The following is a 12,243-nucleotide window of genomic DNA, read 5'->3' as shown; positions in this document are numbered from 1 at the left end:
CTGCTGCAGGAGACAGCGAAGGCCAGTGACCCAGATGGTTTTATAAGAGGCAAACCCACAGAGGAGGAAGAGGGGTGTGTGAGTGGCTTCCAGGCAGGATGGCCAAGCTCTACCTCCCGTCATGGGGGAACAGGACGCTGGACTAGGTGGGCCACGGGCCTGATCCACGAGGCACTTCTCATGCTCTCAGGAAGGAAAGGAGGACAATGGCAGGAGAGGGCCTTGTCCAGGCCAAGGGAGAGCCAGCCCCCCTGCCCCCCGGAGGCTCTTTCCTCTGCCCCCCAACCTGTGGCTCTTCAAAACTTCCATCTATCTGGTCTGCGGAGTCAAAGCAGGCTTGGCCTTCTGGTAAGATTTGCCTGGCTAATGTCTGCATTCTGAATCCCTAACCATTGGACAAGCTGATCACTAACAAGGAATGGATGCCAAGCGCATATACAATACTGGGCAAACCTGACAGTCTCAAAGTTGTAATTTGTGTATTTTGTGTGTTCTTTGGATTGTTGCGTTGTGAAATGGCCCGAGATCTAGGGATGGTATACAAATTTAAATAACGGCAGCAGCAACAATAACTCTTAACCCCACCCCCAGCCCATGGAGCAAAAATAAAGCAGCCCCCCTGCCCTAGTGTACTTGCTTAACATGCCTGCCCCCTCCCCCGGAAATAAGAGCAGAACTCAGTGTGAGCGTCGGGGGGGGGCGAAGGGTGTTCCCCTCCCCTCCGTCTCTCCCACCCCCAAAAAGACACGGCCTCGACCAGCTTCTCACTACTTTTATTGGCTTCCAAAGCGTCACGCAGACACCCCCCCTGCTGCTGCTGCTGGAGGAGGAGGGAGGAGGGGGCAGGCTTGGCTGGGGGGGGGGGAGACCCCAGGACTCCTTCCCTCCACAGGCCGGCACTGCCAAGTCTGTCTGCTCCTGGAGTTGGATGAAGCCCCTCCCCCTCTCGCCCACCAGGTGGGCACTGGGCTCCAGAGGCAGGGCGGCGCTTGGGGTTCAGGAAGGGGGGGCATGGCGGGGCCGCGAGGGGCCAGCGGGATTGTCGCTTAGCGGCTGTAGCCAAACTCGTCGGCGTCGTCAGCGCGGAAGTCTCCGTAGCGCCACAAGTTCAGCTGCGGGGAGGGCAGAGAGGGGAGGGTGAGATCAGAGCGGAAGCCAGGGACCTCTCCCAATACCCCCTCCGTGGGGACCACCTGCCCCCCGGCTCTCCAGCCCCCTTTGTTGACTTACCCGGGCACTTTTGGCTGCCTCCTGGGCATTCAGGTACTCTGTGATCTGGAGGGAAGAGGCGGAATCAGAGCAGGCCCTCTCTGCCCTTTCCCCTGCCCCCTTGCTCAGCCCCCCACCCGCCCCACTTCCCAGGCAGACCTGTCGCCACCGCTCACCACTTTCTGGAACTGCTTCTCCTTGCGCGGCTCCACCATCACCAGCCCCTCCTTCACCAGTCCCAGCCCCACGTCGCCCTTGGAGTCGGCAAACTGCAGGGTGACGTGGGGGCAGCTGGGCCCGGCGTGCTCCACGTTCAGCAGGCACTGCGTGTTCTGGATGTCGCGCACCACGCTGTCCACGGCGTCTGCCCTGGCCTCCTCCTGCGGGGAGAGGAAGGGGGGACACACTCAGTCAGAGGGGCGCCTGGAACCCGCCCTCCAGAGCGGGACAGAACAAACTGGCGGCGGCAGCTCCTGAGCACCCCCATCGCTCAGCCCAGACACCGGGGTCCCGCTCTGAGGGCTTTCCGGTGGTTCCCTCCCTGAGAGAAGTGAGGTTACAGGGAACCAGGCAGAGGGCCTTCTCGGTGGTGGCGCCCGCCCTGTGGAACGCTCTACCTTCAATTCAGCCAATTCAGGTTGCATTTTTTTTTTTATAATAATTTTTATTGTTATACATTTTATAAATTTCCATCCAATTTTTCGTTTAATCCCGCATACAACAAATCATAGTTATTTTTTTACTTCCTTCAGCGTCTCTGACAATCATCCGTGGTTATACCTTTAATACACATTCCCTTCTTTCGTATTTGCATTTTTTTGGGTTGTGGGCTGCCAAATCCAGAAGTACCAGAACGGGTTACTTCCGGGTTTCGGCATGCGCAGAAGCACCGAATTGGAACCCGCATATGCGCAGACGTGGGTTGCGAACGCTGCGCATATGCAACCTGAGCATCCACTGTATCTGACTTTTAGGAGACATCTGAAGGCAGCCCTGTTTAGGGAAGCTTTTAATGTTTGATCTTTTATTGTGTTTTTAATGTTCTGCTGGGAAACCCAGCCAGATGGGTGGGGTATAAATAATAAAAAATAAGGAGGAGGAGGAGGGCAGCCTCTCAACATGGGGGAGATGCTAACAGGCGTCCACCGGGCCCCTCTTCTCTGCGCAAATGAGCCCATTCCTTCTCCAAAGCCCCCAGCGCTGGCTGACACCACCATATTCTGAGTCACTTCCTTTCTGGGGGAAGACAGAACACATTTCGTCTCTCCTGCGCTTACAGCCCAAGCACCGCGCTGGGGGCACCTGCATTTCCTGTTTGAGAAGTTTGAGAAGCAAGCAGAGAAGCAGCCTTTCTGCAGTACTGAGCAGCCACCGCCCTTGGGCTCCCTCCCCCAGACCCTCCAGCTGCCCCTTCCGGCTGTGACCTCCGGTCCGCCTCTTCCAGGTGGCAAATGAGGGGCAGCTTGTTAGAATTCCTGCTCCGTGTCTGCAGTCATGGGATTGTTGTCTATCACATGACGGTGTATGTTTTGACTCCACAGAGTGGGAAGTGATGGAGACAGGATGTTTGTGTTCCTGTGTTCCATGAAATGGGACTATTGTCCTTTGTTCTTTCTCTCTTTGCTGTCTGATGCTAGAGAGAGAGGGAGCCATGCTGCAGGGCTCCGCGTGTGTTTATATGTAAATAAAGTAGATTAGCCAAAACGCTGAGTCTGTTATGCAACAGTGCAAACTCTGCGGATCCCTAAGTGTGCTGATGTCTGTTGGCATCGGTCGCTGTGATGTTCGGGCAGAAGAAAGATTGTGAAGCTCCCGAACGATTGACCAGGAGGGAGGGAACATGCCAGTCGGGCATGCGTCTCTGCCAGGGTCCTACTCGAGTGTAGGCTGAGCTTCTGACACAGCTCAGGGGCAGGAGGGTACAACTCAACCCGCAACCTCCCCCTGATGTGCCTTCTGCCCCCCAGGCCCCCACCCCTGGCCGGGACTCACATCTTGGGGCACTTGGATGAAAGCAAACTTGTACTCGGCGGCCTGAGCAGGGAGGATGCGGGTGCTGAAGGCGGCTGGCAGGGTGGCCAGGCGGGTGGAGGGAAGAGTCTCCTTCTGCAGAGGGGGGAGAAAAGGCAGCTCAGTCACCCCCTGGCGCGGTTCCTATCCCACCCAGGGTCCGCAGATCTCAGGACAACAGGGAAAGGAAGTTTGTTTTTCACAGCAGACACACCAAATGCAGCAATGGAATATGAAAACCAGTCAAAACCATCAGTTCCCTTTGCCCTGCGGACCAGGCCCACCGCCCACCAAAGGTCTGGCAAAGGACACTCCTTGTCACTTGGTGACTGGAAGTTAGGGAAGCTGGTGCCTGCCACATTTCCAGGGGGGAGAGTTGGGAAGGGCACCCCAACACCAGCACATGCTATCCCTGAAAAGCTCCCCCAAGCAGCCTCCTCCGTACATCTCCAGCAGGCAGGCCTCCTAAGTCCTAAGTCCTCCCTCCGTTACCTGTCCTAAGTCCTCTCCCCCCCAAGTTTTTATTTATACTTTTCATGGTTATACATTTCGTTAGTTTTACAATCATTTCAACATTTCAAAGTTTCTTCCTTCCTCCTCTTTCTGCGGTTCCTTAAATTTATTTTTAAATATCTTTTGCATATCCAAATCCATTTACTGTAGTTTTCTGTCTATAGGACGCCCCCATGTGTAGGATGATCCCTATTTTGGGGGATTTAAGAAAATGGGGGGAAGATGGCACAGAGTTGCCGAGCTTTTTAGGGGCTGGAATTGCCCAAAAATTGCTCACCCGCCACTGGCGATTGCGTGCGTTGCCCAAGACCCGCAGCCGCCAACCAACTGCACTATTGCCACAGAGGCAGCCAATCGCAAAGAGCCCTTCACCCGGCCACCAATCACCCGCCCTGTCGCCGCAGAAAATCTGCTCACGGCTGCAACCAATTGCCCGCTCTGCACTACCCATGTGTAAGATGGGGGCATATTTCAAAGCTATATTTAAAATAAAAAACCCTAGTCTTATACATGGAAAAACGCGGTAATTTGCTCATTCAATTATCAACATTAAATATATACTTGCAAACAGATAAAAACATTGGCAGGGTTGTTGTAAGAACCTGCAGTTTCATAAGAGGTCCTGTTCTAAGTCCTATAGGGCTGAACATGTTGAATCCTTGAACTCGGGTGCAATGCAAATGCTTCAGGATCGAGGCCACCCAGCCCCTGGGGGCACCTCCCAGTCTCCAAGGGCAGCCCCATGTACAGCGCATTGTAGCAGTCCAGATGGGAAGTGGCTGCACTGGGGCCAAGATGCCCAGGAAGAGCCACAGGGAAGTCCTTGCCGAAGAAGAGACTTAGGGCTCCCGCAACAAGGTGGGGTTCAGGAGCCCCCACAGATTACAGACCAGGCCTTTCGGGGGGAGGGCCCCCCTGTCCAGAGGAGGCCTTGTCCCCGCAAAACAGTTATGGGGCTGCTGAGGCCCCCAGGGCCCCCAGGGAATCTTCCTCCAAAGACCCCCCACTCACATTTCCATAGTCGATGTAGAAGACATGCACTTTGGCTGAAGATTCCACCTTTTCCACCCGGGCGCGGTACCTGTAAGGGAGGGGGGAGGGGGGAGGGGGGAATAAGCTTGAGACCCCACACTTTTCAGCCAGTGCCACCCCCCACCACTTGTTGCAAGGCGGGTGGGGCGGGCTGCCCCTGAAAATGAGAAATTTGCTATGAGGTTCTCCCTTGCCAAAATCTCCATCTTTACAGGCAGCCTCCCTGGCTGCCTGCACCTCCCGGAATGGCCAAGGGTCATGGCCAATCATCCCCCTGCCCCGGCTGGCACCCCGGGAGGCTGCCTTGCAAATCTTAGGGGCTAAGCTGGAGGGACCCTGAGTCCCGAGGGTGGCATCCCACACAAGGCAGCTCCCGAGGGTCCCCCTCCTGTGCCCCTCCCTCGACACAGCACCCTCACCACTCTCCGTCGACAAACTTGGCAATGCAGTAGTCTCCGCGGCGGGGGGTGTAGGAGCCCTCCACAGGGGGGTGGGCAGCAATCTCGCTCCGCATGGTCTCCATCAGCTTCTCTAGCTGGGTCCCTAAAACAAAGAGGCGGGGGTGTAAATGAGAGACTCAGGGCCTGCAGGAAGCGATCAGCAGCTGCTCTAGGGTACCCCTTCTTCCCAAACGCCATGGGGCAGAATAGGGCAGGCATAGCTTTGCTTGGCTCAGCTGCACTGAGCTCATCTTTGGTGAACCCCCAGACCAAGGCAGGCCTCCACCCCGAGAGCTTGGGGGCACCCAAGGACCCCACCTCCCCCAGCTCCGTATCCCCCATTCAGGAAGGGGGGAGGGTATGGGGGTGCAGAAGTGAGGCCTGAACATCAGAAGGAGCAGCAGGAGAACAGCCCCTCTTTCTTGCTTAGCACATACAAGCCCTCTGGATCAGGTCCCTGGGTCTGTCCTGCAAACATTCTGGCAGAGTGTCAATCAAACTGAGGAGCTTCCCCCCGCCCCGACCTTGCCCCCTTACCTGTCTCCACATCCTGCACATAGAAGTGGAGGTCATCTGTGATCTCCGTGACAAAGACGGGCTTGTAGTTGGCCGTGCGCTCCTTCTCTTCGGGGACCAGGACCACGTCCTCCACGGGGGCCTCTTCGTAGTGCGACCACACCTGGGGGGGGGGCGGGGGGGACGAGGAGGATGGAGCCAGAGGTCACAGGAGCCAGAGAGGTCCAGTGCGCAGGGCAGAAGGACCGGGGGTAACCTCAGCCTAGTAATGGTCTCACTGGCCGGGAAGGGGAGTGGGCGACTTGTTGCAAGGCGGGTGGGGCTGGCTGCCCCTGAAAATGAGAAATTTGCTATGAGGTGCCCAGGAGAGGCACCGGAGAGGTGTCTTTGGAGGCAGGGAAGCAGCCACAGCCCCTTCAGCAAGGCCACGCTCCAGCTGATAGGTACGGCCTTTCCTAGGAGCGCAGAAACCCGCATCTCTTAGTTTGAGGGGAGGCAGACAGCGGAGAAGGAGCCCCTGGCCCCCCGACCAGCACCCTGTGCCGAAGAGAGCCCCACGCAGAAAGCTTTCTGGGCAGGCTCAGAGCTCCCAGCCCTGGCTGCCTGAAGAGGAGGAGCAGACAGGCAGGCACACCCCCCGCCCCCCCCCCCCCGTGCCAGGTGGCAGCCTCACCCGGGCCCCTGCGCAACAGGAGTACAGCACGGCTGCGCTGATGCAAAGAGACAGGCTGTCAAGTCCGATCGAGTCGCCGGGTGGGCGGCCGAGCAGGGGGAGCTGTGACAGGCAAGGCAGCCGGGCTGCGGAAGGGAGCCCACACGATGCCGACGCCGTCTCCCTCCCCCTCTGCCGCTCAATTTACACCTCCACACACCAGAGAGAGGAGCAGGAGGAGGTCAGCGGTAGGAGGCTGCTTTGCTCTGGGGCTGCCACCCTGGGAAGCCTCTCTCTCTGCCCCAAAGGTACAGATGCCCAGCCTCCTGCCAAAGGCACTCACCCACTCAAGCACCCTGGCAGAGAAGGTGGCGCAGGGCTGGTGCTGGGAGTGCAGAAGGACTGCTCTTCAAAGCCAAGGAGCTCAAGCGCTACGGCCACAAAACGCTCACCAGCCACGTTCCCAGGGATGCCACGGAAAGAGAAACGGAAGCAGCCAAAAATGGGCACCCAGGGAGCTGCAGCCAAGAGAGGAGGGGAGCAGGACCCTTGGCCACAGCAGCCTGAGCCAGGTCCCCTCGGCTCAAGGTGGTCTGAGGCTGGAGAGAGGCCCGTGACTGGCATGCAAATGGCAGGGGCTCCAGAACAGCCTGTCCAGGAGGGACTATGGTGTCCGGCCCTGGCCGATGACACAGCGCTGAGCCTTGCATGCTCTCTAGCTGTCAGGGGAAGGACCAGGGTGCAGGCCGGCTGCAAGGGAGCTGAGATCTACCTGGGGGCCGAGAAGAGTCCAGTCGACAGCCGGGCGTGAAGAAGCGCAGGCAAGGGCCAGGCTGATTGGAGGGGAGGGGCCGTGGAGGGAGGGGGCGGGCAAAGGCAGCCGCCTCTTCCAATCCCGCGGCTCAGTCCGGCCATGCTGTGTGGGCCCCCCCTCGCAAGAAGCAGGCCCACACCTTCGCACACGATTTTCGTGCCAGCGACACAAATCACGCAGGACGTGCCTGCTTCCCTGGAGGCGTCCAAACAGCCTCTGATTTAATTAATGGAAGAGTGAAGTCAAACGGTGCTGGGAGCCCTCCGGGGGCCGGTGCTTCTGGGGCGACACTCTCCCGCCGGAACGGGCTCCATTAAGGCAGGGGGAGCAAGTGCCTGCCCCCCCCAGCTCCCAGGACGCTTCCGTGACTGATTAGGTTCTCCCCAAACTGCTTGGCAGTTCACGAGGCAGGACTTAGAAGAGACAAGCAGTGACAGGATGGGCCCGTCCTCCCCCCAGAAGCTCCTTTGCTGAGCCTCCTCCTGCCCTCGGGGCAGAAGAGAGCAAGCCCATCCTGGAAGTGGGGCTGCCCCAGAGGAGTGCGGACGCTTCACATCCTCTGCTCCCGAGGACTGACAAGGGGCCTTTGCAGGCATTTGTCAGTGCCAGGCTGGAGCCATTTGCATACGCGGATGGCCCCCAAAGGCTGCTCGGCCGTCCAGCACACTGGCAGAGTCCCGGGGAGGCTGGTGGGAAGCAGCCCCTCCTCACAGGCTCAGGCACGGCTCCCCAAGGGGCAAGAAAATCTGCCGCAGACATTCTGGATTGTCGGCCGACGAACCAAAGTGGGGAGGAAGGAGAGGACATGGAGGAAGCTCAAGAGGTCTCCTCTCCTAAGTTGTCAGGATGCCATCCCTGCAGGTGAATCAGGGGTGGAGAGGCCCACCTTCTCCCCCCTTCCCTCCAGCTCCTCGGGTCGGGAAAAGGCCTTGTGCCTCCAGGAGGGGAGGGCAGGGGCTCCCATTCTCCCCCGTTCCGGGGCGGCGGCAAGACAGGAGAAAGAGCAAGGCAAGTTGTTAATTGGCAATTAAAAACTGAGGGCAGACAGCCCTGGCTCAGGTGGGGATTCCTCCGTGCAGGCTGGCGGGGCTGAGGCTGGCAGGAGTGGGCCTGGCAACGGGGCAAAGGGCACCTGCCCCGCATCCGGCCAACGGCTACCCAAACCTGGTTGGCTGGTGGGGAGAGTGGAAGGGGCCCGGCTGAGAGGGGAGCGTTGCACCAAGCGATGCTGGGGAGCCACCGAACCTTGGGAGCACACCCAGGCGTGCCCCTTCGTGGACCAGAAAGAGGACCCCCCCCCGCCTCCCGCCCTCCTACTCAGCTGGCGGGTACCTTCTCCTTCTTCTGCTTGGCGGCCTCCTCTGCGGCCACCAGGGGCTTGTAGTAGTTGCTGCGTTCCGCTGTGAAGTGCACTTTGGAGAGCGCTTGCTCCACCAAGGCCACCGACAGGTTGACGCCGTCAATGTGCAGCCAGCCGATGAAGTTCCCGGCTTTGTCCATGCTCTCCACCTCCACCTCCACCTGCAGAAGACACAAAGCGGGCAGAACACCGTCAGGGGGCACGTGGAAGGGCGTTTGGCGGGTGAGAGGGATCCGTCTCCAGAGGGGTCCTTTCCAGCATGGGGTCACCCCAAGATTCGGCCACCTGCACCCCCAGATTGAGGTGCCACAAATGCCATCCTGCTAAACACACTGTGCCAGGCGGCTCGCTCCAACACCGAAAACCATCTCCCCAGCAATACCCTCCACCCTGCGTGGGACCCAGGAGCGTGGGGAGACTTGGGTGGTGAAAATAAAACTCTCTCTCACACACTCACAGTCTCTCTCTCACAAGCTGCCTGGGGCAACGGCACTTGAACAAATTCAAAATCAATCTGCTCTCCGATCCCGGGGATCAAGCAGCACATGACTTTGCTCCAGGGACTGCCCTTGTCAGGAGCACAGCACAGAAATCAATCCTCGCTCAGGACACAACGAGCGACAGTCAAACGCCAGGGACGCGGGGCCTCAACGTCACCGCAGCGTCACCCCTGCCTGCCCCCGCCAGGGCACGGCTTGTTGGCAAGAGGGCCACAAACCCCGGTGGTGGCAGAAGCAGAGCCACAGAGCTCAGACTGCCCAGGGACAGCTCCGGGGGCCTCTCCCAGCAGCCCGCCCCCAAATCTCCCTGGCATCCGGGCTGCCTTGATACTCCTGGGCTCAGTTTGGGAACGGAGCTTGCATGACCTCCTGCCGTTTGAGCGAGGTCTTCTCCTTGCTGGGAGCTGGACCATAACTTTCTGGGGTGACCTTTGGCCAACCATGCCTTTTGGCCCAGCTTGCCCCACAGGAGAAAGCCGGGGGGGGAGAGATACAGCCCCCCAAATCACCCTGGAGGGCAGGTGCGGTAAAAATGGAATGAACATATACGTTTCTTGGCTAAACTGCAGGACTGTAGACCTTTTTTTTAAAAAAATAGACCTCTCCCATTCAAAAAGCAGGCCAAGATATAGACACATTTTTCCAAAGCGGATGGGGCTCTTCCGGCACCAGTCGAGGGCAGCTCCGTGGCGCCTGAGGAAGGAGCCCAGGGTGGCAGTGCCCAGCTTCCCCTGCTGCCTACCCCATCCCTCTGGCCGTGCTGCCTTTCCATGCCAGCCCCCCCCCGCCCCAGCCGCAGAGCCAAGGGGGCCTCTGCCTTGGAGGCGGCGGCGCTAGGATGAAGCTGGCCCCTGCTCCAAAGCCATAAAACTCCGCCCTCACGACTACAAACACTTGTATTCATTTAAGCTGCTTCAAGCTCGATTAAGCAATAAAATGGATGTCTAAATATCCAGGAATTTGATGAGGTTTGCAGACAAGGGCGCAAGTGCAGCTCCGGCCAGGGGAGAAGGCAAGCCGGCTCCTCTGCCCCACTGGGAGCCGGGCCCAGGGGCCGAGGGCAAGGGGGAAGTTTCAGGACCCTCCCCAAGGCGCACCGGGCAGGCCCCACAGGAAGCCACGGGGACGCAATGGCGCAGGGGCCCCCATCTCTCTCTGCGCCTGCCGGGGCAGTACCCCTCTCCAGGTATGCAAGGGCCACTGCAGAGGGGCAGGTTGGAGATGGCACGGAAGGGGTCAGGCAGCGCTGTCACCCCCTGGCCAGCACACCAGGAAGGGGGTCTCCCAAGCCTCCCACATCTGGGTGTGGGTGAGAGGGAAGGAGCCAGCAAGAGACACTTGGAAATGTTGGCTGCTGGCTTCTCTCTCTCTCTCTCTCTCTCTCTCTCTCTGCACCCCCCCAACCCCACCAGCAATTGCTTTCCTTGCAAACATTCTGCAGCCCCGCTGGGGAGAAGGAGAAGAGCCAAGCCATTACATTAGTTCCTTACTTTTTCCACAGGAAAGGTCTCAAAGTGACTTTGCAAGAGAAAATACTACCAGTCACAGCGGCTGTCTATTGCTGCCGTCTCCTGTACCAGAGGCAGAAGACCGGTTGCAGCTGAAGATGAGTGGCCTGCGATGGAGGCTCTCCTGTGATGCTTCCACCTGGATGAGACCAAGGTCTCTGGTCTGATCCAGCAGCAGCAGCAGCAGCAGGGTTCTGGGCAAGTTCCTTGAGCACCAGCCTTTCCTGGCCCTCACGCAGGAAGAGGGTCTGCCCAGGAGCTTCCTTCTCCCCAGAGCTAAACAGGTAGCCTGCTCTGAACTGGGTCCCCCCCCATTAAGTCCTGTCTAGGAGAAGCAGCAACTGCTTCTGTAATACGGGGAGACAAAGCACATGAATGAAATATGCAAAGGAAAACATCAGACACTCCAGCCACTTTCCAAGCAGATTAGCATTTGCTCGCCATTCATAATGGATCTGCCCATAATTAGCAAGAAGCAAATGGTGCGAGAGGAACAGGCAGCTCTGCGCGGTGGGAGAAGGAGAGGCGGAGGCAGCCGGCCCAGCCCCAAATGCCCCCACATGCAGCCTGGGCATAGGGGCACCTCTGGAAGCTTCCTGGGCACCTGGGAGGCTGCCGCTGCCAGGTTGAGCAGGGAGAGGGGGAGGCTGGGGGGGGGGGCTCCCACGCGACCGTCTTCTTATCCAGGTGGCAAAAGGATGCAGTGGTGCCTCGCAAGACGAAAAGAATCCGTTCCGCGATTCTCTTCGTCTAGCGGTTTTTTCGTCTTGCGAAGCAAGCCCATTGACGGCTTAGCGGATTAGCGCTATTAGCGGCTTAGCGGATCAGCTGATAAGCGGCTTAGGAAAAGGGAAAAAACCCCGCAGGAACTTGCAAGACATTTTCGTCTTGCAAAGCAAGCCCATAGGGAAATTCGTTTTGCGAAGCGCCTCCAAAAGGGAAAACCCTTTCGTCTAGCGGGTTTTCCGTCTTGCGAGGCATTCGTCTTGCGGGGCACCACTGTGGATGATTCTGCTGGCCTGCAGTCAGGGGGCAGCCCCAGCACCCTCACCTCTGTTGGGCCGGCAGACCTGCCCAGGAGGCATGTGCCCTGCAGGGCTGGCCTGGCCATTTGCCGAGATCCAATCTGGGGGAGGCAACTACAGTAGGATTCCTCACCCCACCCCAAGACAAGAGGCAGAACAGATCACTCCAGGTGAGCCCTGCCAGCGAGCCATCATGCCAGGCACCGCCAAAGGGGCAGGCCAAGAGGAAGCCAAAGCCAAATAAATATCAGGGTGAAAAATTCCCTCTCTTTCTTTTGGCAGGAGGAGAAGAGGTGTCTGTTTGGGGGGAGCCCAGCTGCTGAGCAGAGAGAACCCAGCATGCAAAACCTGGGCCTGCTTCCCCTGTCAGCCTGAATAAAAGCAGCTCAGGACTGGAACCCTGCCCTGGGTGTCTGGCCAAGGGCGGCCAGGGCCAAGGGAGGGTGCCCCCCGGGGGTGAGGCGAAGACAAGGAGCTGCCTGGTCAGTTGGCCTGGAGAGGAAAGCAGCAGACCAGGTCCTGGGGCTTCGAACCGTGAGCGCAACCTGCCTAAAGGCTGGGCAGAATGCTCTCATGTCCTCTGCGGGGAACACCCAGAGGCAATCAGCCCAAGTCAGCTGGGCCTTCTGGGAGGCCTGGAGGAGTCCCACAGAAGGCTGCCCCA

General features: G+C 58.7%; 1 protein-coding gene and 1 long non-coding RNA gene across 2 annotated transcripts in view; one reads left to right on the top strand and one right to left on the bottom strand.

The window, feature by feature from the left end:
• Window positions 1-12,243, top strand: part of LOC309352046 — a 413,396-nt gene that overhangs the window by 74,304 nt on the left and 326,849 nt on the right. The window lies entirely within an intron of this gene.
• Window positions 758-12,243, bottom strand: part of SND1 (staphylococcal nuclease and tudor domain containing 1) — a 224,164-nt gene continuing 212,678 nt past the window's right edge. Inside the window, exons 17-24 of the mRNA XM_081879810.1 lie at window positions 8,519-8,707; window positions 5,742-5,883; window positions 5,184-5,307; window positions 4,744-4,813; window positions 3,202-3,315; window positions 1,386-1,589; window positions 1,231-1,275; window positions 758-1,112 (exon numbers count right to left, since the gene is read on the bottom strand). Of these exons, the coding sequence (XP_081735936.1) occupies window positions 1,047-1,112; window positions 1,231-1,275; window positions 1,386-1,589; window positions 3,202-3,315; window positions 4,744-4,813; window positions 5,184-5,307; window positions 5,742-5,883; window positions 8,519-8,707 (954 nt within the window). The 3' untranslated portion in view covers window positions 758-1,046. The remainder of the gene's footprint in view (window positions 1,113-1,230; window positions 1,276-1,385; window positions 1,590-3,201; window positions 3,316-4,743; window positions 4,814-5,183; window positions 5,308-5,741; window positions 5,884-8,518; window positions 8,708-12,243) is intronic.

This window comes from Podarcis erhardii (assembly GCF_964252035.2).
Source record: "Podarcis erhardii genome assembly, chromosome: 10".
NCBI lineage: Eukaryota > Metazoa > Chordata > Lepidosauria > Squamata > Lacertidae > Podarcis > Podarcis erhardii.
Note: the sequence above shows the minus strand (reverse complement) of the source record. Positions and strands in the feature narration are given on the sequence as shown.